Source organism: Hemitrygon akajei, chromosome 21 (genome assembly GCF_048418815.1).
Source record: "Hemitrygon akajei chromosome 21, sHemAka1.3, whole genome shotgun sequence".
In the NCBI taxonomy this organism is placed as follows: domain Eukaryota; kingdom Metazoa; phylum Chordata; class Chondrichthyes; order Myliobatiformes; family Dasyatidae; genus Hemitrygon; species Hemitrygon akajei.
This window is the reverse complement of record NC_133144.1, coordinates 52,358,842-52,385,670: the sequence shown is the minus strand read 5'-3', so window position 1 is coordinate 52,385,670 and position 26,829 is coordinate 52,358,842. Positions and strand designations below refer to the sequence as shown.

The 26,829-nt window shown below is 43.1% G+C and overlaps 1 protein-coding gene across 9 annotated transcripts in view; it reads left to right on the top strand.

Moving 5' to 3' along the window:
* The window catches only part of LOC140714305 (PH and SEC7 domain-containing protein 1-like), a 226,103-nt gene that overhangs the window by 116,320 nt on the left and 82,954 nt on the right, over positions 1–26,829 (top strand). For 8 of the 9 annotated variants that reach the window (XM_073025411.1, XM_073025416.1, XM_073025415.1 and 5 more), the window contains 4 exons: positions 9,676–9,870; positions 13,452–13,532; positions 18,620–18,732; positions 24,573–24,631. In XM_073025411.1, the coding sequence (XP_072881512.1) occupies positions 9,676–9,870; positions 13,452–13,532; positions 18,620–18,732; positions 24,573–24,631 (448 nt within the window). Of the gene's footprint in view, positions 1–2,905; positions 3,150–9,675; positions 9,871–13,451; positions 13,533–18,619; positions 18,733–24,572; positions 24,632–26,829 lie in introns of those variants that run through there. The other variant, XM_073025419.1, reaches the window with a different exon arrangement.

Here is a 26,829-nt window from a genome sequence, read left to right as displayed (position 1 = left end):
TCTCCCTGTTGCCACCCACTTCAACTCTGCTTCACATTCCCTTTTGGATATGTCCATACATGGCCTCCTCTACTGCCATGATGAGGCCAAACTCAGGTTGGAGGAGCAACACCTCATATACCGTCTGGGTAGTCTCCAGCCCCTTGGTATGAACATCGAATTCTCCAACTTCCGGTAATTCCCTCCCTCTCCCTTCCTCTATCACACTTTCACTGTGCCTCCTCTTCCAGCTGCCTATCACCTCTCTCATGATTCTGCCTTCTTCCACTACCCATAGTACTTTCCCCTTACATTCCTTCTTCACCTCTCCTGCCTATCTCCTCCCTGCTTCCCCTCCCCCACCCCTTCATCTTTCCTCTGATTGCTTTTTCACCTGACATCTTTGCCCCTCCCACCACCTTCTGTATAGGGCCCCTGGCCCCTCCTTTTTCAGTCCTGACGAAGGTTCTCGGCCCGAAACGTTGACTGCTCGTTTCCACGGATACTGCCCAACCTGCTGAGTTCCTCCAGTGTGTTGTACGTGTCGATTGTGAAGCAATATGTTTGGCACCAGTTTGGCTGCAGGAGCTGCCAGAAGGATGTTCAATGACATCCAGCCAGCTTAAAGGCTCCACTCTGGATTTACCGTCTGGGTTTTCTCCCATAGCCTTTGTCTCTCCTGAGGCTGTCCACAAGGCAGTGGTGGCTATTTGCCCATAGCTGGGTATCTGGTTCATGAGCAGCAGGGCATGTCCACATGCCAGTGGGCCTGTGTGCTAACTGTGCAGAGGACCTCTCCGTCCTCTGTAGTTCTGCCTGAGTTCAAAAGGAGTTTGGTTTCCATGTGTTGCCAACGAGGAGACACTGCATGAGGCTTGCTGTTGGAGAGGCTACGTACTGGCAGGGAGAGGCTTACACACTCGGCCCTTTTCGCGAGGCTGAAAGTCAGAGCAACAAGCACTACCCACAACACTACCACGCTAGACGTGTCACAACTGCCAATTTGGAGCCAATAGAGAAAGTGCAGCACAGGTAATCAAAATGGACCAAGATCATAGTGAGATAAATTGTGAGGTCAAGGGTCCAATTTGTCATACTAGGGAACTATTTAATAACAATTGGGTAGAAAGTATCTTTGAACCTGTTGGTATTTGCCTTCAGACTTTTGTTTCCTCAAATGGAAGAGAGGAGTGGATAGAATACACAGTATGAGTGGGATCTAGATTAGGCTAGCTACTTTACTCATGCAGAAGAAGTGTAGACAAAATTTGATGGCGGGTGGGCAAGCTTCCGTGATGCATGCATACATAGCTCAGCACAATGCTCTACAGTTCTTGTGGTCATCTGCAGGGGGCGGATCAAAATTGGAATCACATTTGTTGTCACTGACATGTTGTGAAGTTGTTCTTTTGAGGCATTGGTACAGTATATAGCATGCAAATTACTGTAAGTTAAAATAAATAAATAGTGAGATGGTGTTCATGGACCATTCAGAAATCTGGTGATGGAGTGGAAGAAGCTGTTCCTAATACCTTGAGTGCATGTCTGAGCCTCCTCCCTGGTGGTAGTAATGAGAAGAGGGCAGTCCCTGGGTGATGGATGCTGCGTTCTTGAGGATGGTGGGAGGCTCGTGATTGTGATGGAGCTAGCTGAGTTTACAATCCTGTGCAGCCCCGTTCAATTCTGTGCATTGGAGCCTCTGTACTAGGTGGAGATGCAACCAGTCAGAATACTGTCCACTATACATCTGTAGAAATTTGCTTGAGGTTTTGGTGACTTGCTAGACCTCAAACTCTTGTGGCAAGCCTTCTTCATCAATGCATCAACACATCAAAGTGTTGGGCCCAAGATTACCTTCTGTGATGCTGAATCAGAATCAGGTTTAATATTACCGGCATACATTGTGAAATTTGTTAACTTGGCAGCAGCAGTACAATGCAATACATAATAATATAGAAAAACACTGAATTATATAGTACATGTCTATGTTAAAGGCCAAATTAAATAAATAGTACAAAAACAGAAATAAAAAAGTAGTGAGTCAGTGTTCATGGGGTCAATGTCAATTTGAATATCGGATGGCAGAGGGGAAGAAGCTGTTCCTGAATCCCAGAGTGTGTGCCTTCAGGGATAAATCTCCTTCCAGATGGTAAAAATGAGATGCCAAAGAGCATCTTGCTTGTTGCTATAACAAGCCATTATGCATCCAGATGCACCTGCGTAAATGGCTTTTAAGACCATAAGAGCACAAGACAAAGAAGCAGAATTAAACCATTTGGCCCATCATGTCTGCTCTGTCATTCCATCATGGCTGATTTATTATCCCTTTGCATGCCATTCTTCTGCCTTCTATCCATAACTTGTACTAATCAAGAACCTCTCAATCTCTGCTTTAAATATAACCAATGCCTCCACAGCTGTCTGTGGAAACAAATTCCACAGATTCACCACCCTCTGGCTAAAGAAATTCCTTCTCATCTCTGTTCTAAAGGGGCGTCCTTCTATTCTGAGGCTGTGCCTCATTGTTATTATAATTAGATCTTGAACACTAAGAGAATTGGAGAATATGGTCATCAGAAAACACCATTGATAGGATCAGTTGCAATCGTATTAAATAGCAGAGCAGGTTCAAAGGGCCTAAAGGACCACTTTTTTTAAACCTCCTATGAAGTACGAAGACTGGACTCAGTTGTTTACTGGTTAAACGGAAGCTTCCTCAAGCTGTTTAATCATTAATTGCCTCTATAGCATTCACCCTACAGGCTGATGCGGTCTGTGTGCCACGCTGAACGAAACAAGCTGTTGCTCAGAGGGAGGGACAGGAATTCAATCCATGCAAACATTGACAAAAGTTGTTCTCCACAACACAGCCGTATCTGTTATAGAGAAACCCTTTATTCTTGGCAGTAGACCAGTTAATATTTGATGGTGAAGGAGAGCTTGGTAAATGCAAATTACCTGCTTTTATGACTCTGGTTTAAGGCATGAGTGAGGGTGGAGTTTGTCACCTGGAAACATATGTATGAGTGGAAGCAACTCGTGTGTCTCCGGCCTTATCAGTGAAGTGAGCAAACATATGGATGCTTCTTTGCCTGAACACTGTGATTCTTTGGTTCATTGCGGCACTGATTACGACAGAGTGGACAGCATCTCGGAGAATGGATTTGGGAGTAAGTATTACATCTGGCATGTATTCCAGATAGAAGGGAGAGCAAGAGGTGGCTGAACAGGGAAGGAGGAGGAACCGGAGAAAAGCAGGCAGTGGGTGGCAGAAGCAGAGGGAGAGGGAGAAGGGGGGGAATAGGAGACAGAGAGGAAAAGGAGGCAGAAAGACACAGTTACAGGACAAGAGTGAGATATGTACGGGATGAGGGAGGGAGGCAGAGGGAGATGTACAGGATGAGGGAGGGAGGCAGAGGGAGACGTACGGGATGAGGGAGGGAGACAGAGGGAGACGTACAGGATGAGAGAGGGAGGAATATAGAGAGTGACGTACAGGATGAGGGAGGGAGGCAGAGATCTACAGGATGAGGAAGGGAGGTAGGCAGAGGGTGACATACAGGATGAGGGAGGCAGAGGGAGACGTACAGGATGAGGGAGGGAGGCAGAGCGGGATGTACAAGATGAGGGAAGGGAGGGAGGCAGAGGGTGACGTACGGGATGAGGGAGGGAGGCAGAGGGAGACGTACAGGATGAGAGAGGGAGGAATATAGAGAGTGACGTACAGGATGAGGGAGGGAGGCAGAGATCTACAGGATGAGGAAGGGAGGTAGGCAGAGGGTGACGTACAGGATGAGGGAGGGAGGCAGAGATCTACAGGATGAGGAAGGGAGGTAGGCAGAGGGTGACATACAGGATGAGGGAGGCAGAGGGAGACGTACAGGATGAGGGAGGGAGGCAGAGCGGGATGTACAAGATGAGGGAAGGGAGGGAGGCAGAGGGTGACGTACAAGATGAGGGAGGGAGGCAGAGGGAGATAGAGGATGAGGGAGGTATGCAGAGTGTAGAAGAGGGAGGGTGGGCTGAGGGAGGATGCCTTACATGGTGACAGAGCTGTGGGAAACGGTGAGGCAGAGAGAGCAAAAGGGAGTGGGTGAGGGGCTTCAGTTTCCTCCCACAACCTCATGAGGCAAAGACACTGGTTGCTGTAAATTATATGGGTGGTAACAGAAACAGAGCGGCGGGGGAAATTGATGAGTGTATGAGAGGGAGCATGTTAAAAGCAGCGAACAAAGGGAAATGGGATTGGTCTGACTGCTTCCCAGGACACAATGGGCTGAATAGCCTCTCGTTACATTGTAATGCGATATGAGAATCTTCTGGTAGCCTCCGGCACATCACTGTGCATACGTCTTCGTTGGGCATTCAGCAGTGGGAGACCTTGTGCACAGGAGAGGTGCTACAGAAACACGTTTTTCTGCACTCACTGACAGTCCTGTTCAACAGTACCAAAGGAAAGTAGGTAACACACAGTAAAATGTCTTATTTATGGGTTTTGGATGGCAGATGGGCCACTCATTTGGAATGATATCTTCACTCCCCTTTAAGATAAGTATGGTTTAAAGTAGCATGGTTGTTCAATTACTGGATTAGTAACTGGGGTTCTGGCCTATTGACCTAGAAGCAAGGAAGCTGATGCATTTAATTTCAAACCGTTAAAACATCTGGAATTAAATATAAAGTTGATCTCTGTAAAACTGATCATGTAGCCAGCACTGGATTTCTGTATAAGCCCATCTAACTCCAGGTGATCTGCAGTCCTCTGTGTGTAACTTCAGACTCACCAATGTGATCAGGTTTATTATCACTGACTTGTGTCATGAAATTTATTGTTTTGTGGCAGCCGTACAGTGCAATGACAATGATTGGTTAGTTATCCATCGTAGCTGACGATGACAGTGAAACGTGGCCAGGAGAACTTATAATGTGGAAGAGCTATTGCACTGGGGCAGTTCTACTCTCTTGGCCTGGGAAATCCAGGTCTAGTGGTGCGACTAGGCGTCACAACTGGAGTCTTCATTAGTTGCTGTGGGTGACCATGACTTCTGTGTCTTATCATGTCCTTCACTCTCCACGAAGCATTGCAGAACTGCCTTCCTGTGCTTTCAAGCAGCTGTTTGCATAAGTTACAATAATAAGTAAATGGGTAGGTAGGTAGAGAGTGTAAAAGAAATAAAGCAAGATCGTGTTCAAGGACCGTTCATAAATCTGATGGCTGAGAGGAAGAAGCTGTTCCTAAATAAAGACACAGGGTGTGGATCTTCATGCTTGTGTACCTCTTTTCTGATGGTAGCAATGAGAAATCCCTCCTTAGCTAAAGACATTGAGGACAGTGACGATATCAGCAGCATTTACATTGTATGAATGAATTAACTTCAAAAAAAAAGAGTAAGTTAGCTACCGTGATCCACACATGTGCATTTCTTTAATCTCCTCAATCGCTTTCAGAGAAATTATTCATTAATGTTTTGATAACTGGGTTTGGACTAAGCCAGCTACTCCAAGCAAGGTAATGTCATTTGCAATGCCATAAATTTTGAGTAACCATAAGCACACCAGTCTTGCAATATTACAAAAATCACAAGCTCTGTTAATACATTTTCCTTGCTTCGCTGCCTGAGTAGCAATCAATTAATAAGAGGCTTTATCAGCCGGAGCACCACGGAGGAAGTATTTACATTTTATTTTTAATCAGTGGGGAATTTCTCTGTAAACACTTCCCACATATCTTTTGCCTCACTTGTCAAAGGGTTTGAAGAGAATCCAATAAAGCATCATCCATGTGTTACCAGTAAAGTGTAGTCCAATTATTTTTTTAAATCTTTGCAAACACCAACACTGCACTTGATAATGGTTTATAGTGCCTAATAGGAAGAAATGGGTGACTCTGGGATCTGAAGGATGGACAGAAATGCTTGGAAAACTCTGCAGGTAAGGCAGCATCTGTGGTAATTCTTAGGTCCGCAGATCTTCGTCAGAACTGTGAAAGAGAGGGGGATGTTGAGTTTCTTGTGCTGGCTGTGATATCAGAGTCAGAATCAGGTTTATTATCACTGGCATATGTCGTGAAATTTGTTAACTTAGCAGCAGCAGTTCATTGTAACACATAATATAGAAGAAAAAATAAAAAAGTAAATCAATTACAGTATATGTATATTGCATAGATTAAAATCCGTGCAAAAACAGAAGTTATATCTATTAAAAAAGTGAGGTAGTATTGAAAGTTCAATGTTCACTTAGGAATTGGATGGCACAGGGGAAGAAGCTGTTCCTAAATCGCTCGGTGTGTGCCTTCAGGCTTCTGTACCTCCTACCTGATGGTAAAAGTGAGAAAAGGGCAAGCTTGCCCTGGGTGTTCGGGATCCTTAATAATGGATGCTGCCTTTCTGAGACGCTGCTCCTTGAAGATGTCCTGGGTACTTTGTAGGCTAGTACCCAAGATGGAGCCAACTAAATTTATGACCCTCTGCAGCTTCTTTCAGTCCTGTGCAATAACCCCTCACCCCCACATATCAGACAGTGATGCAGCCTGTCAGAATGCTCTGCACGGTACAGCTATAGAAGTTTTTGAGTGTTTTTGTTGACATACCAAATCTCTTCAAACTCCTAATAAAGCACAGTTGCTGACTTGTCTTCTTTGTAGCTGCATCGATATGTTGGGACCAGGTTAGGTCCTCAGAGATCTTGACACCTAGGAACTTGAAACTACTCACTCTCAACTTCTGATCCCTCTGAGGATTGGCATTTGTTCCTTCATCTTACCCTTCCTGAAGTCCACAATCAGCTTTTTTGCCTTACTGATGTCGAGTGCAAGGTTGTTGTTGTAACACCACTCCACTAGTTGGTATATCTTGCTCCTGTGCACCCTTTTGTCTCCATCTGAGATTCTACCAACAATGGTTGCATCATCAGTAAATTTATAGATGGTATTTGAGCTATGCCTATCCACACAGTCCTGGGTAGAGAGTAGAGCAGTGGGCTAAGCACACACTGCTGAGGTGCACCAGTGTTGATCCTTAGTAAGGAGAAGATGTTATCACCAATCTGCACAGATTGTGGTCTTCTGGTTAGGAAGTTGAGGATCCAGTTGCAGAGGGAGGTAGAGGCCCAGGTTCTGTAACCTGTCAATCAGGATTGTGTAAATGGTGGTGTTAAATGCTGAGCTATAGTGAATAAAGAGCATACTGACATAGGTGTTTGTATTGTCCAGGTGGTTCTCCAAAGTGCTTTAGAAACCAAATAAGGCATTTAATGTTTAGAATAAATAGCCAACTTCCAAAGGTGATGTGAGAGGAGTGCTTTCTGTCAACTGTCCATTGATGAAGTGGGTGTTCTACCACTGCTTTGTAATGTTTGCAATGACTTTGTCATCCCTTTTCTGTGAAATTACTTAATGTGGCCTTTATCCATTTCATTCTGAGACTACGTTGTTTGAGGACACTGTGTGCAACTATAGGCCACATCCTACACATCAGAGCAATGCATTGTGTGGGTGGGACGTTGAGGTATTTCAGAGTGTCGGTGTATATCTTTGCATGTTTACCTTTTAACTGCTTATTTCACAAGATTTTTCAGTAACCAGTTAATCTGCATGGATTCCATAGCTACTGCATCTCATATCTGAACCAATTTAGAAAAGCAGTCCATTTTTTTCCATTGCAGCTTGTTTGGAAATTTGTTTAATCAGAAATAATATTGAAAATTAAACACTACAGACATCAGAAATGTAAACAAAAACAGAAAATGCTGGGAAAAACTCAGTAGTTCAGGCAGCTGTTCCAAAGAAGGGTCTTTGACCTGAAGGGTTAACTCAGTTTCTCTGTTCAGGGATGCTGCTTGACCTGATAAGGGTTTCTGACAAAGTCATTTTTGTATGTGATAGCAGGAAATTCTATGTTGTCATTGCTTCAGAGATGTAAATTAAGATTGTGTTCTGTCACTGGAGGTAATTCTCGCCCACACACTGTAACCAGTGATAAAAAACTGTTTGAGGAACAGAAATGGCTTCTGTGTTATTCGTGCCAACATTTTAATATAAATCAATCAAGTAAGTTAAAAATAGAATGACTGGTTATTTGGTCAATGTGGACACTTGCAAAATATGACCACCGTGCTTGCCAAGAATATAAGTCAAAATTAAATTCTTGTGTTTGAGGTTCTTCTGAAGGTTGTGCCAAAGTTTGAGATGTGTGTAGGTGGAATTGATCTTTCAGTCATTTCGTGGACGTGAGTATTGCTGCCAAGGTTGGCATTTAATACCCTTCCCCGATTACCCTCAAGAAACTTCCATGAATTGCTGTGATCTCTCTGGTTAACCCCTCCAATCTGTGGGGAGGGAGTTGTCAGGATTCATCTCAGAGGCCACGACGGAATGGCAGAATGTTTCCAAGTCAGCTAGGCAACCTGCAGTTGGTAGAATCCATATGTGCCTGTTGCATTGTCCTTCCTGATGGAAGATGTTGTAGAGTAAAAGACGCCATTACCTGTAACCTGGGAAATCATAATCTGCTTTATCAAAAGCTTTGGTAGTGTTATTCATTCTTACTAAAATAACTTGGAAAATGTGTAGCCCAGGTGGTTGATGGTTGGATTGAGTTGTTCTCTGATCTTGGTAATCCATTTGCGAACATTTTGTCACTATTGGAGGAGACATCATCAGTGCACTATTTATTTGTGGTGTGTCCTCTGAATGCATGGCCTTTATATACTTATCAATCAGCTGATTATAGACCTCGATCCTATTTATAAGCCAATGTGGGCAAAGTTTCAGACCACAACACACAGAGTTCGCCACACAACCAATCAGTATCTAAACAGTTGAGTTTCCTTAATGATGACCACTCAGCTGATAGATGAGTATATAAAGGCCAAGCGTTCAGAGGACACGGAATCAATAGTACACTGATAATATCTCCTCGAATGCCGACAAAACGTTTGCAAATGGATTGCCAAGATCGGAGAACAACTCAACCCAACATTCATTCTTATGTTGAGCTTTATTTAAAAAAAAATCCCAAGAAACCAAGAGTGGAGATGCTTGAGTGGGATACAGTAAATGATAGGCTTATTATGTGACCTTCTACCAAATGATTCCTCAGTTTTGCTGTTTTCCTTCTTTAGTTTGTCGCCATCAACTACTTCATCTCTCCCATCTTCTGCATCTCACAAACCACTTAGCTGCCCCATTTTCTCCTTTACCCTGCATCTTAAAAAAATAATCAACATTTCTAGTTCTGCTGAATGCTCATTGACCAGAAAAGTCAATTGTTTTTCTCTCCACAGATGCTGCCTGGCCTGCCATGTATTTAAGCATCATTCTGTTTTTCCTTCAGATTTCCAGGCTTTTATCAAAGTAAATTTATTATCGATATATGTATATGTCACCATATATTTGAGATTCATCTTCTTGCTGGCATTTACAGAAAAGTAAATAAATACAATACAATTTATGAAAAACTATGCAAAAACAAAGACTGACAAATAAGCAACGTACAGAAGAAGACAACTTGTGCAAATAAAAATAAATAAATAAATAATATTGAGAACATGTTTTTAAATCGTTGAAAGTGAGTCCGTAGGTTGTGGAATCAGTTCAGCATTGAGGTGAGTGTCGTTATTTGTGACTAAATTATGAGAAAGGCAGTGACCAAACACAAAAGTTGGTTTCATTCACTTTCCTGATGTGCTTATTCCCAGTGACAGCAATTTGAACCACTTGGTGATGGACTCAGAGTCCGAGATGGACAGTACTGAACAGCTGGCGTTGGGAAGCACTGACACTTTGGCCAACGGCAACAAGACTGACCAAGAGGCTGCCAAACGACTGGCCAAACGCCTCTATTACCTGGACGGGTTCAAGAGGTCAGATGTGGCTCGACACCTGGGGAAGAAGTGAGTAGAGCTGGAAACCCAAAGGGTAGAGGGTGGAAGGTTGGAAGGAGTGGCAAAGGCAGTGATTTTCTTTTTGATGGGCTGTCGGCCAATTGAGTCAAATTTTGGGAACATAGAACTTAGAACATTGAACATTACAGCACAGTACAGGCCCTTCTGCCCACAATATTGTGCTGACCTTGTAATCTCTGTGATCAATCTAATCCTTTGCTTTTACATCGCCCTCTACTTATCTACCATCCGTGTGTTTAAGAGTTTCTTATCTGTCCCTAATGTATGTGCCTCTACTGCCACCTCTGGCAGGATGTTTCATGCATTTACAACTCTCCGTTTTTTTTAAAAAAAAGCTTACCTGTCTGGGTGAGTTTAAAAAAAACAGGATGCAACGTGCAGCCAGCATTATATTATGTTCACATGAGGAAAGGGAGTGCATTTTAACCAATTTATCTGTCTAACTACATTACTGGAAACTTCCTATTTTAAAATAATTATCTCAGAAAGTTGGATATGTTGATTACAATGCAGTCAGATCCTCCTCTACAACTCAATAGGGCTGGATGCAGGAAGGAGCTGAAATATATATGTACTTAAATGCACTCATCTAGTGGCAGGCAACATGGTGTGATTACAAGGAGCTTGGTTAATATTATATTATTACGTTTGATGTTTGCACACTTTTGGATCTAAGTTCCAAGTCCTAAGACATAGAAGCAATATAAGTATATTTGGCCTATCGAGTCTGCCATTTGATCATAGCTGATTTATTTTCTCTCTCAACCCCATTCTCCTACCTTCCCCCTCATAACTTTGACAGCCTTACTAATCAAGAACCTATCAACCTTTGCTTTAAATGTACTCAACGTCTTGGGCTCTGTGGCTGCCTAGGCAATGAACTTCACAGATTCAGCACCCCCTGGGTAAAGAAATTCCTCACAGACTTGTCGATGTAACTGTCAAGAGGATAGGCTTAATGCTAAATACCCACCATAGTAAGGTCCTCTACCAACTCCGGCCCCTGTACAACATCCCCATAGACAGCAAAGCTTCGGGGAGTCTGGAAAGTGTGGACCATTACTGATACCTTGGGAAAGCCAACATTAGTGGCAACATTTACCAGTGCCTTTCTAGTTGCAGAACAAAACTAATGGTCTTCTGGTCATTAGTGAACCCTCCCTCTTAGATGTTTATGAGACTAGAACAACCTACATCATCAGTACAGCTACATGGGCTGAATGACCTGTACTGGGCTATACTGTTCTGTGTCCAATAACATTAGAGAAAGATTGCCAGTACTGTCTTCATAGGGTTCACTAAATTCCATTGAAGGATACATAAACCAACATCAATATCTCTAGCAGAAGCCCTGGTTAGAGATACTTGATTCCATTGGAGAGTCCATGCCATTAGTTAGCCTGACACCAGATTCCAAAAGTGGATACTCTTTTCTGAAGAGATTACTAGGTGTATAGGGGAAAAGATTTAAGGATGCAGTTAAAGGATCTTTGGAAAAATCCATTTCCAATGACTCCTGGAGAAGTACAGAAGCTATAGTACAAATGGCAGGAGAACCATGAGGCCATGAGTCAGGAGCATGCAGAGATCTTGTGTTAATAATAAAAAAAAAGAATGAACACATCATGTTATGAACTACTTACCAGCCAGACACCTCCTGTACCATCTGCGTAAGCTTCTATGGTTCCCCATTGTCTTCATCATTAAACTGCAGTGAAAGCCTCGAGGAACCACTGGAAGAGAGAAAGCAGGAAGATTTAATATTGGGTACAACTGACAATAAACTTCCCTAGTTCTCCTAATGAACCTTATAATGTCTTTTTTCTTTGCCAGAGCTTTCAGTCAGATTATGTTATCCATCATCCAAACTATTCTGTACTCAACTCAAACCAACACTTGAAGTTAAAGAATTACTGTACTCGGTGGTTTCATTGTCAAACAGTGACTATGGTCTCGATGCTTTACAACATCCAGATGTTACTGGCTAATGCCAGAGGCTCCAAAGCATTTATAGAGCAATAAAAACCTGGATGTGAGTGCCCATGGCCAAATGCTGAAGACCTAAACTCATGGACAAATTCAGAAAGCCAGATCTAACCATTCACTTGATCTGGAGACCGATAGTAGAGCCTGGTTTTGCAGGAATCCTCTACTGTGGAATTCCCTCGGATCCTGTTCCAATGTTGCTCTGGAATCAGATGTGTTACCATTTGATCTCATTAGGAATTGTAAGGTCGAGGTTTAGGAATCAAAAAGGAATAGCAAGAAGCTGCTCTTTTAATAATTTTTAAACTATTTGCTTCAGTGAGTAGGTTATAACTGGCACAATGTCAGAGACATTGTAAAGATACTGAAAATCAATCACAGGTTTTATAGCTGGCAAGACTGAGAGGCAAGTATTTGCCAGCTGTTAAAAGCTGTCAAGAGTGTTGTGGAAGTGGTGAGGGCACATGGCTAAAATCCCATGGGATGGTGGTGGGCAAAATGGGAAGGGGATGGAGGAACAAAATTGTCTCTCCTATAGTTTGGTCCAGGTAGGTATGGGTGTGGGAAGACTGCTGCCAGTAAGATCTGGCCTGTTCTGACAATTATCTTTTTTTTCACGGTCGCTTCAAATCTCCAAACTTCTCCTTTCCTTCCCAGCTGCCCTCCCATCCTCCTGTTATTGTCCTTTCCTCTCTATCCCATTTTTTCTCCCTCTCTTTTATTCTCCCACAATATAACCATTTTTAACAAATGGCTTGCAAAACTGAGAGCCTAGTATTGTATTTGTGGCTGTTATTTTCTCTCATCTTTTATGTATTCTTTTCATCTCTATGTGTGTTTCATTGCCTATCTCTGTTTCTTTGTCTATAATCCCATCTCTCTCTCTCCCCCTTTGGCACCTGTCCCCAATAAAAGTTTTCCACTCCTCATGAGTTCATCCTTGTGATACTTGTGTGTCAGCCTTCCGTATTCATTCCTTTCTGTGTTCTCTGAATCTATGTGACTGTGATGCTGCTGCAAGCAATTTTTCCATTGTACCTGTACCTCACCTTAGTATATGGTAATAAACTCAGCATTTTTCTCCCTCTCAATTTTGCCCTCACCCTCTTTCTCTGTCTTTCTCTTACAAACATTCCTTCTCTATGATTCTCCTTCCTTTCTCTTTGTTGCCTCTTCCTCCCTTACTGAATTTCCCATTGTTTTTCATTACAGTCGTTATTTCTTTTTCCTTATACCCTCTCCCTTTCTCCTCTGTCTTGCTTTGCGCACCAGCTTCTCTTTCATCCAGCAATCTACTGTTTTTCTCCCCTCTCCTCTCCCACTTTCTTTCACTTCTTGTTCTCTTTCTTTGACTGCCACTTTCTATTTCTCTCTCTTCTCTCCCCTTTTCCCATGACACTCTTCTCCCTATACCCCCTCTCTCTGTCTCCCTAATAGACTCTCACATGCCTTCTGTCTACCATTCTGTAAATGCACCATCTCATTTTTATTGTCTGTAAATCACTCTGTCCATCTCTCCCTCTCTCGAGGTTATTTGTCTCCTCTCATTCCCTTTGTCTATCTTTATTCTCTCCTCGTTTCAGTAATGACTTCAGTAAGATGGTGGCTGAGGAGTACCTCCGATTTTTCGACTTCACGGGACTGAGCTTGGACCACGCACTGAGGTATGGAATAAAAACCATAAATCTGTCTTCTGTCAGACTTTTCCCTAGTATCTCATTTAAAACATTTTAGCTAATTGAACATTGATGCCACTTTATTACAGAAGTCCTTGCCAGAATCTCTAAAGCTTGCCAAAGTTAATCAAGTCAAGCAAAATCCTCTAAATATACAGTATACAACATCTGGAATGACGATCAATGAGGTCAATCAAAGACTTGTGTAATGTCTCTGGCACAGCCATTGTAGGTGGTGTGTAACCAGTTTGGCACAATTTGTGGTTCAGAGAAGCAGTATGTAAGGTTTGGCTCCTACTTGCCTGGTCCAATGTCTATAAGCACAGGCTCTCCCCAGGGCTGTGTTGTTTCAACCCTCCTGTTCTCACTTTATACAAATGAACAGAGGAGGTAGTTTAAGTGGTTTGGCACAGATTAGATGGGCCAAAGGGCTTTTGCGCTGTACTTTTCTATGTCTTTATGACTGCACCTCCACAGACAAATCCTAAAGTTCTCAGATGGCAGGATTGTGGTTGATCTGATCTACTGTCAAAGACAGATGTGCTCATGACAACTTGGAGCTTAATACTATCAAGACAGTGGAAATGAGGTTTGACTTCTGCAAACAAATCCCTACTTCTTCCCCCCCCCCCCCCCCTTGGAAATTAATAGTCAGGCAATGTCTGTGGTTGAGTCAGTGAAATTCCTGGGGACTACCAGTACACTGAAGTGAGACGAGCATGTTATGCTCATCACTAGGAAAGCCCAGCAGAGATGGTTTTTCCTATGCCATTTTAGAAAATTTAACATCTCAGGGTGTATTCTGATGGAACTTTTACTCAGCCATCATTAAAAGTGCTGTGACCACTCAATCACCATTTGGTTTTCTGCTGCTTCTTCCCTCTCCAAGTCCTGGTTGAAATTAGTGGTCCACTCAGTGGAGAAGATCATTGGCTGACAGCTGCTGGCAAGAAAAAACCTGTTCATCACCAGTGCGAAGAAAAAAGCTGGAAAAATTACTGCTGACTTCACTCAAACAGCTACTTCTTTTGCTTGTTATGCTGCTGGTGTTTAGGGCAGCACTGAAGGTCCTCCATCTTTGGCGGCATTCACGTCTTCCTTCATAGAGTCAGTAGTTTCCTCTCTGTCATGAAAGTCCCAGGTGGAGATTCAGGAATACCGTCACACACAGATGTACAAGGATTCTTCATTGCTGTTTCTGAAACAATTTTGTTTGACCAGTCAGGGTTGTGAGCCCTTTAGCTGAATCCCCAAACCTGGAGGATTGGTAGATCACTCTAAGTCTGGCCTCTACCCTTTGACCTGTTTGTCTAAAAGTTAAAGTCTGTCCCGAGCTCATCAGGCTGGTGTTTATGCCGGTATGAAGCATGAAGCAACTGGGACTCCCCCCCCCCCTCCCCCCCCCCCTCCCCCCCCCCTCCCCCCCCGATAGGATGCCAGTCTATCGCAAGGTCTATCCCAGCTTTTTCAGTACCCATTTTCAGCTGGAGCAATGTGTGGTTAAGTGCCTTGCTCAAGGACACAGCACACTGCCTCAGCTGGGCTTGAACTCACAACCTTCAGATCGCTAGTCCAATGCCTTAACCTCTTGGCCACACGCCACACATGGGTAACCCTACCAAGAGCCAAAGCACAAAGCCCTGACTCCAGTCAACATAGCTCTCGGGTCATTGAGGCATACAAGCCTCCAAAATATAACAAGGTGTGGTCCTCTAGGAGGCCACTCAAACTGGCAGTCAGCTATTCACCAAGTTGCCATCGGGGAGACTCTACAAGTCCATCACCATCAGGACTACATGACATCCCCAAAGCTTCTTTCCTGTAGCTATCCAGCTTTTCAACAAAACTCACTCACTTGTAATACCCTACCTGTCCCTGCACAACGTCTGTTAAATGGTCCTTCCTGCTGTCTCTATTCTGTTGGTAATTATTTAGTCTGTTCATATGTTCACGTTTATTTAAGTTCGAGTATTGACATTTGCGCTAATTTTTGATTGCTCATGGCTGTTTGCACCATTGTCTTGTCTGTTATGGTATTGTCCTGTGTTTTATGCTTGTCACCGAACCACCATCAATTCTGGTGTGTTTCATCTACTGGCAGTAAAGTGTTTCTGATTCCATGGGGACAATCCCCACTCCAGGTTCTGACCATGTTATCTCAGCTGAGACTTCAGTACAATGTTTGATTGACCTCCTTGGTTGTTGTGTCCTACACTTGAAAGAGCAGTTTAAAAGCCAGTGAAGAGGGGAAAGCACTATACAACACAGAGCTGGAAGGGTTAATCCCACTTCGGGAGTGCCACATGGTGAAAGCTTCCAATCTTCCAATGAAATCCAAATAATGTCTATGTAAGTGCTCCTTTAGTATATTCAATAATTTCCTTTGGGGATAAATAAAGTTTTATTTTATCTTATTGACTTCCCATCAAATCTAATCTCAAATAAAACCGTCAGTGTACTCTGATCTACTTTAAATAGCAACATATTCACAAGCACAAGAGCCTCTGCAGGTGCTGGAAATCTAGAGTAACACACACAAAATGCTGCAGGAACTCAGCAAGTTGGGAAGCTCCTGATAAAGGGTCTCAGCCCAAGCCATCGACTGTTTGTTCCTTTCTATAGATGCTGCCTGACTTGCTGAGTTTCTCTCATGTTTTGTGTGTATTCACAAGGTATTCAGAAGGACCTCCCACCACTCAGTCCTATCTTTCCAGTGTCTCCTGCATATTTGTAAGGGCTCACGACTCCTTGAGAATACGATGGCTTTCAACATTGGGATGGAAGGAGCTGCAGTGTTGCGTAAACACCAGCAAATTAAATTTCTGTTGGTTTTAGCTGGGTTACAGTTTTGATTGGCTGTATTCCTGGTGATATCATTGTTTGATATTCCATTTATTATATTCAGTCAAACAGCCTTTTGTCTCCTGCCTTCCATATGTTTGAATTAATAGGCAATTATTTAAGGTAGAAAGCACTCCATTTCTGTTTTAAAAAGCTCAAGCTTTTCCCCCCTGTTGGGTTCTCCAGTTCGTGGTGACCTCAAGGTAAAAGTCAAGACTGGGCAACTCAGAGACACCACTATCCTGACAAGGATCTAGAGTAAATATGAGAAATTCTGCCCATGCTGGAAGTCCAGAGCAACACACTCAGAATGCTGGAGGAACTCAGCAGGTCTGGCAACATCTATGGAAATGAATAAAGAGTCGACGTTTCAGCTCGAGACCCTTCAGGATTGGAAAGGAAGGGGGAAGATGCCAGAACAAGAAGTTGGGGGGAAGAGGAAGGAGGATAGATTGAAGGTGATGGGCAAAGCCAGGTGGGTAGGAAAAGTAAATGGCTGGAGGTGAAGGAATCTGATAGGAGAGGAGAGTGGACCATAGGAGAGAAGGAAGGAGGAGGGGACTTGGGGGAGGTGAGAAGAGGTAAGTGGACAGAGTGGGGAATAGATGAAGAGGGAAGGGGGAGGGATTTTTTTAACCAGAAGGAAAAATCAATATTCAGGCCATCAGGCTGGAAGCTACTCAGACAGAATATAAGGTGTTGCTCCTCCACCATCATCATGGAACAGGAGGCCATGAATGACATGGCAGAATGGGAATGTGAATCAGATTAAAAATGTCGGGCCAGTGGAAGTTTTCACTTTTGACGGATGGATCAGGGGTGCTTCACAAAGTAGTCCCCCAATTTATGACATTGAGTTTGAGAATAGGTTGAGTGAACTTGGCCTTTTCTCCTTGGAGCGAAGGAGGATGAGAGGTGTATAAGATGATGAGAGGCATTGATCATGTGGATAGTCAGAGGCTTTTTCCCAGGGCTGAAATGGCTAGCACGAGAGGGCATAGTTTTAAGGTGCTCTGAAGCAGGTACAGAGGAGATGTCAGGGGTAAGTTTTTTATGCAGAGAGTGGTGAGTGCGTGGAATGGGCTGCTGGCGACGGTGGTGGAGGCGGATACGATAGGGTCTTTTAAGAGACTCCTGGTTAGGTACATGGAACTTAGAAAAATAGAGGGCTCTGGGTAACCCGAGGTAATTTCTAAAGTAAGTACATGTTCAGCACAAGTAAGTACATGTTTGGCACAGTATTGTGGGCCCAAAGGGCCCGTATTGTGCTGTAGGTTTTCTATGTTTCTATTTCACGGTAAAGAAGGGAAAAACTTCTTACAGAGGACACTGGGACTCAACTTAGAACTCTGACACCCCGAGCTGTGGCAACCATGAATTACATCTTCAGCCTCCAGAAATGATGTGTGACCTGAGTTCTTCCAGCATTCTGTATGTTGTTCCAGATTCCAGCATCTGCTGTTTCTTTTGGCTTCTGGAATTTTGGTTTAATATCTCATCCATAAGCCCCCCCCCCCCCGCTGTTTGCTGGGATAGGGAGGCAAAGGAAGTGAGGTGGGAAGTTTTGAGAGAAGCCATGCTATAGCCCCTGGAGTGGGTTTCATACCCACACTCCACAAGGTCATTAGATATAGGATCCCATTTGGCCCATTTTGGCTGCTCTGCCATTCATTCATGGATAATGCCTCTCAACCCCATTCTCCTGACTTCTCTCCATAACATTTAACTCCCTTACCAATCAAGAACCTATCAATCTCTGCCTGAAATCCTCCCAAGGACTTGGCCTCCACACCTTTCCATGGCAGCAAGTTCCACAGGTTCACCACCCTCTGGCTGAAGAAATTTCTTATTGCAGTTTTCAAGGGATGTCCTTTTAACCCGAGGCTGTGCCCTCAGATCCTAGGCTCTCCTCATGAAAGCATCCTCTACACTCTAAGGTGAGATTGTCACTCACTGATCTATGCTCAGATGCCAAAGCTCTTACTGCACTGTGGACAGAATTAAGGTAAAAGTTATTGGTGCAAATCCAAGCTTTCGACCTATTAAAGCATGACAGAACCCAAGCAATTTGCTGGAAGTGATCATTCACCCCACAAACTCTTGGTGTGGCCATTTTGCAGTGTCATCTGCAGCAGACCAACACCTCCCAATAAGTTGCGCTAGGCTGCAGGACTAGGATGAAGCAATTTTGACTTGTACCTGATTAAACAATGGTTTCAACTGTCTACTTGCAGGGCATTCTTGAAGGAGTTTGCACTTATGGGAGAGACACAGGAGAGGGAGCGAGTACTGATTCACTTTTCACACAGATACCACCAGTGTAATCCGGACACCATCTCTGCAGAGGGTAGGTGTAAAGATTGGCTTTATTTGTCACCTGTTCATAAAAACATGTCTTAAAATATTTTGTGTTAATGACCAACACAGTCTTGAGATGTGCTGGAGGCAGCCCACAAATGTCAGCATGGTTCTGGAGCAAACGTGGTATGTTCACAACCTACCAACAGTAACCCATACACCTTTGGAATGTGGAAGGAAACCAGAGCAAGTAGAAGATGTGAATTCCGTCATGGGAAGAATGTATAATCTGCACGCAGACAGTAGCAGGAATTGAACCCCTATCTTACAAATGGCATAGTAAAGCTTAAGCTAACCACTACACTACTGTACCTGCTTATTTCTCCTTGTTTAAAAACCTGTGGAAAAGTTGTCATCATTTACTGAAACATTATCTTCTCTATAAATGAAAAGTTTCTCTGAAGCAGCAGTAACAATTAGGGAGATCCTTACATAATTTTGACTCTGGATTTGAGAATGGAATATTTTTAGTGTGTCCTTGGGTTGCAGAGAATTGGAATTAGAATTGGCTTATTGTTGTCACATGTACCAAGGTACAGTGAAAATAATTTCCTGCATACTGTTCATACAGATCAATACCTTACACAGTGCACTGATGTGCTGTAGTACGAGGTAAAACAATAGCAGAATGCAGAATAAAGTGTAACAGCTACAGAGGTTGTTAGGTGTAGGTAGACATTAAGATACAAGATGATAACAAGGTAGATTGTGAGGTCAAGAGTCCATCTTATTGTACAAGGGAACCATTCAATAGTCTTATAACAACAGAGCAGAAGCTGTCCATGATCCTGGTGGTACGTGCTTTCAGGCTTTTGTATCTTCTGCCTCTTGGACATTGGAGAAGAGGAAACATCTGGGTTGGGTGGGATCATTGATTATGCTGGCTGCTTTACTGAGGCAGTGAGAATTATAGACAGAATCCACGGAGGGAAAGCTAGTTTCCTTGATGTGCTGAGCTGTGTCCACGACTTTCCACTGTTTCTTGTGGTCACTTGAAGAAGAGGTACCTACCAGGCTGTGAAGCATTCAGGTAGGATGTTTTTTATTGTGCATCAATAAAAATTGGTCAGACTCCATGGGGACCTGTCAAATTTCTTTAGCCTCCTGAGGAAGTAAAGGAGCTGATGAGATTTCTTGACCATGGGATCTACATAGTTGGACGAGGACAGGCTAATGTTGATGTTTGCTCCTGGGAACCTGAAGCTCTCAGTTATCTCCACCTCAACATTTTAGTGAACAGAACATTGCGTGTATTATCAGGTGAAAGTTAGTGTAGTTGGTCTCAACCTTAGAGTTTTAATGCTCTTTTGTATTTTGTTCAGGTTCTGGGTTGGGGCATTCAGTGAAATGACCCCCCAGCCTCCCATATTTTCCCTCCATTAACAAACTCATCCTGAACTTCTGCCATTGACTCCACTGACTGTCACCCAGACTCTATTCTTTTATCAGCCCTTTTATGCTCCAACAGCAAAGTAATACATAAACTAGAGATTGGAAATAAAATCAAATATTGCTTCAGGCACTATGCAGGTCAGGTAACAACTGTGGGGAGGGGAAAGCAGGAAGGAGAGAGAAACAAATTTAATGTTAGAGATTGATGACCTTTTGCTAAAACCTTCCTAATCAACATGATCCACAGTGCTCTGATTTTATCATCACAATTCAATTGGTGTCATAGATTCAACAAATCAAAACAATTAATGACCCTTTCTGTCTATGACTTTTGAATCTTTCATCCTGTCCAAAATCATATACAAATTGCTTTAAATCTATTGTTTGGCCATCTCTGTGAGTTCCTCTAGTCCTGTAGTCCTCTGAAATCTGAACAATCACATACTTCTTTTCTCCTGTCCATCATTTAATTTTTCCACTACTGGTGGCCATTTCTTCAGCTGTCCATATCCTCTGCTCTGAACAACCCACGCAAAGTGCTGGTGGAACACAGCAGGCCAGGCAGCATCTATAAGGAGAAGCACTGTCGACGTTTCGGGCCGAGACCCTTCGTCAGGACTAACTGAAAGGAAAGATAGTAAGAGATTTGAAAGTAGTGTGGGGAGGGGAAAATGCGAAATGATAGAAGACCGGAGGGGGTGGGATGAAGCTAAGAGCTGGAAAGGTAATTGGCGAAAGTGATACAGAGCTGGTGAAGGGAAAGGATCATGGGACGGGAGGCCTCGGGCGAAAGAAAGGGGGAGGGGGGAAGCACCAGAGAAGCCCCCTCCCCCTTTCTTTCTCTCGAGGCTTCCCGTCCCATGATCCTTTCCCTTCTCCAGCTCTGTATCACTTTCGCCAATCACCTTTCCAGCTCTTAGCTTCATCCCACCCCCTCAGGTCTTCTCCTATCATTTCGCATTTCCTCCCTTCCCCCACTACTTTCAAATCTCTTACTATCTTTCCTTTCAGTTAGTCCTGACGAAGGGTCTCGGCCCGAAATGTCGACAGTGCTTCTCCTTATAGATGCTGCCTGGCCTGCTGTGTTCCACCAGCATTTTGTGTGTGTTGTTGTTTGAATTTCCAGCATCTGCAGATTTCCTCGTGTTTCCTCTGCTCTGAAATTCCTTCTCTAAACTTACTCGCCTACCCCTCACTCCTCCTTATGACACTCTTTAATTACCTATCTATCTGAGCAAGCTTTTGGGTCAATGATGCTGGGAATGAAAGGGTTAATGTGTGAGGAGTGCTGTTTGGCTCTGGGCCTGTACTCGCTGGAACTTGGAAGAATGTTGGGGGGGTTGGGTTCTGATTGAAAGCTATTGAAAATTGAAAAGCCTAAATGGAATGGATGTGGAGAGGATGCTTCCTATGGTGGTGGAGTCTAGGACTGAGGGTACAGTCTCACAATAGAAGGAAGCTCTTTAGAACAGTGATGAGGAAGAAATTCTTTAGCCGGAGCATGGTGAATATGTGAAATTTATTGCCGCAGGTGGCTATGGACGCCAAGTCATTGGGTATATTTAAAGTGGAGGTTGATAGGTTCCTGATTTGCAAAGGCTTCAAATCAATCAGCCATGATAGAATGGTGGAGCACGCTTGATGGGCTGAATGGTCTATTTCTGCTCCTATGTCTTATTATTTATGATCATACGCCTTAAAACCAACCTGATTGACTTACCTCAAGACTATCTCTTTTAATATATTTTTAACTGGTTTGATACATCTTTTGTTTGATAATTGCTCCCAAAATGTACATTTCATTATGTTAAATGTAGTATCTGAATAATTTATTCACTTTAGCCCTTCTTAATCCTTCCAGTGATCTGCTGATGCATTTAAAATATTAAGTCACAATTCTGTCATTGAATGAAGTGGTCTAGTTTCAGTGATGGATACATAGGGAACTAACAATAATCATCCCCATGGTTACCTTGAGTGTTACGTCCTTGTTTGCTAAGTGAGAAACACTTATACACAGCAGAGCAGTTTGAGGTTCAAGGAAAATCAGCAATATCACATATTTCTTCCTATTGTACTGTACATCGAACTACTCTGAGAGAAACCAGTTTCTAAATTAAACCATTCCCACATGAATCCTGTAATGTCACTAGAATCCATTTGAAGAACTTTGTAAGATTTCAATCCAGGTTTTGAATCAAAATATCCTTTGCTAAATTATCCAGTTGTGATGAAGGGTATCGACTTGAAACATTAGCTCTGGTTCTGTCACTACAGATGCGGCCTGATGTGCCGTCCTGCCCAATCCTGACCTCTGGTAATGTCTGTGCAGAGTCTCCCTCATCCCAATATGTGGGTTAATTTGCCCCTCTAAATTGGCCCTTGGAGTGAAGGGGCGGTGGGGTTGGGTAAGAATCTGAAGGGAGTTAATGGGAACTTGGAGAGAACAGACCTGGTCGAAGTTTATAAAATAATGCAAGGTGTAGATAGGGTAGGCAGTCATAATCTTTACCCAGGTGTAGAAACATCAAATACTAGAGGACATGCATTTCAGGTGAGGGGGGAAGAGTCAAAAGAACATATGCAGGCTAAGTTATTTTACACAGTGAGCAATAGAACCACTTCATCAAGCACGTCCACTCCATCCACCTAAAGCAGATCTTCCTAGTGGTCAAACATTTTAATTCTGATTCTCATCCCTGTTCTGACATGTCGGTCCGTGGCCTTTTCTTGTGCCAAGACGAGGCCACCCTCGGGATGAAGGAGCATCGCTTTACGTTCTGTCTGGATAGCTCTAAGCTGATGGCATGAATATCAATTTCTCCTTTTGGTGAAAAAAAAATTGCCTCCCCCTCCTTCTATTCCCCACTCTGGCCTTTTACTTCTTCTCACCTGCCTATCATTACCCCTGAGTCTCCTCGTTCTTCCCTTTCTCCTATGGTGCACTCTCCTCTCTTATCAGGTTCCTCTTCCCAGCCCTCCCCACCTGGCTTCATGAATCATCATCTAGCTATCCTCCTTCCCCCCGCCCCCATCTTTTTATTCAGGTATCTCCCCCTGTTCAGTACTGATGAAGGATCCCAAACATTGACTGTTTTTTCATTTCCAAAGATGCTGCCTGACTTGCTGAGTTCCTCCAGCATTTTGGGTATGAATAATTGGTTCCTGGAATGGGAAGAATTATTTCCTTATTTCCTTATTTCCTTATTGATTTATTGATTTATTGATTGATTGATTGATTGCATCCAGCAATCTCCCAATTTAATCCTAGTCTAATCGCAGGACAATTTACAATGACCAATTAACCTACCAACCAATATGTATTTGGACTGAAGGAGAACACTGGAGCACGCTGAGGAAACCCACACAGTCCATTACAGCTAGCGGCAGGAATTGAACCTGGATTGCCCACACAGTAAAGCGTTGTGCGAACCGCTATGCTACTGTGCCAGTTGAGGTTGAAGCAGTCGCAAAGGTGAAATTTAAGAGTCTGCAGGCAGAACAGATCTAGGTTAACACAGAACATGTTTGGTGCAGACGTGTTGGACTGAAGGGCCTTTTCCTCTGCTGTACTCTTCAATGTTCTATATTCTATAGGTTACAGGGAAACTTGTTGGGGGAGTGAAATTGTGAGGGTGGTGGAAACTCAGTGAGCCAATGCACCCCTGTCTATGTCACAAAGGAATATGGAACATGACCTGAGCCCACCGGACCCATACTGAGTCAGGGGGGTTCTAATGTTTCCCATTCTCAACCCTACCCAGAGGCATGTGCAGAAACTGTGTGCGCTGCACATACGTTACCTCTAATCAAGAGCTAAGCTCACATTTGAGAATGTATGGTGCCACCACTGTATGCTCAACACCTTCCAAATTTATCTGACCAGAACCTGATCAGAAAAGCTAGTTCAAACCCAACGCGTATAGTCGGATTCTGTCTGGCTCTGGGCATGTCTTCAGACTCAGTTTGACTCAAGTTTGGAAATGGTCTTTCAAAATCCTGGGGAATCTTTATTGACTCTTTTCTCTTAAAAATAGATTGATAAGACAATCAGATGTAAGAGCAGAATTAAGCCTGGCCGATCGAGCTTCCAAAATTCATTTTATTGATGCTGATGGAATGAAGTTAGAGGCAGCACAGTTGTAAGAATGCCATATATTTGGTGTTCCCACACATGGAGCATCTGTTCCAATTTTTGGTGACTCATCTCTTCATAACAGTAAAATCAGATTGTTTTTATGCTTTCATCTAATGAAAACTGTACTGTAGGTTAGGGAAATGTTGGCCCACTCAAAGGGCACCTGTACACCATCCAAGCACGAGGAATAATGTGGATGTTGTAGTTAATTTGAGTGTGAAATTTGGTTGGGACTGGCCAGTTGGGTGAAATGGTTTCTTCTGGTCTTGTACACTCATATAAACTCTATCCTTTTACAGATGGGGTGCATACACTTACTTGTGCTCTGATGCTGCTAAACACAGACCTTCATGGACATGTAAGTACCAAAGCAAGTCCAGTATTTGTGTAGCTCCATTCACCATCACCCAAGCTTTTTAGTCAATGAAGTATCACAATGGTTGTAATGTGGCTGTCAAGCTACATGTAGCAGGCACCTACTGGATACTGAACCTACAGTACACATACCTAAATGTCCTTACTGGATACTGAAAGGCCCAGCTAGAGTAAATGTAGAGAGGATGTTTCCATGAATAAGGAAGTCTAGGATCTGAGGGCACAGCCTCAGGGTAAGGGGACATCCCTTTAAAACCAAGATGAATTGGGGGGGGGGGGGGGGGGGGACAGGGGGAAGCTCTTCAGACAGAGGTGGTGAATCTGTGGAATTTGTTGCCCAAGATGCCCAAGACCATAGAGGCCAAGTCATTGTGATTAAATGCTGATAATTTTAAAAGTGATGAGGAATTGACACAGAGCAAGACATGGGAGAGGAGTATGTATATACCAAAGTTCAAAGTAAATTTTATTATCAAAGTACATATATTTCACTATATACAACCCTAAGATTAATTTTATTGTGGGCATACTCAACAAATTTATGGAATATTAACTATAACAGAATCAGTGAATGGCCATCCAACTTGGGTGTTCAACCAAAGTGAAGAAGACAAAAACTGCAAATTCAAAAAGAAAGAAGATTAATAATAAGTAAATAAGCAATAAATATTTGGAACATGAGATGAATACTCCTTGAAAATGAGCGGTTAAGTTGTGGAAAAATTTCAATGATGGGGCAAGTAAAGTTGAGTGAAGTTATCCTCTTTGGTTCAAGAGCCATGTGGTTGAGGGGAAGTAACTATTCTTGAACCTGGTGGTGTGAACCCTGAGGCAGTTGTACCACCTTCCTGATGGCAGCAGTGACAAAAGAGCATGTCCAGGGTGGTGCGGGTCCCTGATGATGGATGCTGCTTTCTTGCGACAGTTTCATCTAGATTTGTTGGATGGTGGGGAGGTAGTGTATATATATATTGGAGGCAGTGCCATGCTTTCTTCATAATTGCACTTATGTTCTCGGCACAGGACAGGTCCTCTGAAATAATAACCCCAAGGAATTTAAAGTTGCTGATGCTCTCCACCTCTGATCCTCCCTTGAGGACTGGCTCATGAATCTCTGGTTTCCTTCTGAAGTCAATAATCGGCTCCTGATTATTGCTTACATTGAGTAAGAGATTGTTGTTCTGGCACCACTTATCCAGATTTTCAATCTTTGTCCTATATGCTGATTACAGTCACGATGGCAACGGTGAACTGCGGTGACGTCCTGTGGGCTGAAACAATAACTCTAAATATACTTATAAGGTGCTGCAGAGTAACTTCTCTTCTCAAAGGTGACACCACTGACCGTGTCACACCTTCTCAGTGGTGCCGAGAATGCCGGCCGGGATTTGTGTGGTAGAAGTTCAGAGTAGAGATTTTTTTTCTTCCAATGTGTCTTATGTCCAAATATTAATGCCCTTGAATTTCAATTGTCCTGAAAACATAACTTGATCCAATATATAAACACAAGAAATTCTGCAGATGCAGGAAATCCATAGCAACACACACAAACTGTTGAAGGAACTCAGCAGGTCAGGCAACACTTATGGAAGAGAATAAACATTTGACATTTTGGACAGAGACCCTTCATCTTGCTCCAATACCCCATATTCAACATCAGGAGAATTTGATTTGTATGTGTAAAATCTTTGTGTAAAGAATTTTCACAAACACTTTACAATACTTATCAAATATTCTGGGGGGGTCTAAAATAGTATGGAGGGGGGATGGGAACCAGAGCACCAGGTCAGAAAGTGGAAGGATTGAGAGGTAGATGTTAGTGACAGTGAAAACAGGCAGAAGCAAAGTAATAGATATGATGGGATGGATAGTTTGAAGTGTGGGTATTTTAATGCTAGGAATATTATGGGTAAAGATGATGAACTTAGAGCATGAATCAGTACATGGAGCTATGATGTTGTGGCCATTACAGACACCTGTTGACTGATGGACAGGAATAGGTGTTTAATATTCCAGGGTTTTGATCTTTTAGAAAAGTTAGAGAGTGATGTAAAAGAAGTGGGGAGTTGTACTCCTAATCAGAGATAATATCACAGCTGTACTCAGAGTAGACATAATGGAGAGCTTGTCCAGTGAGTCTATATGGGTAGAACTCAAAAATAGAAGGGATGCAATTACTCT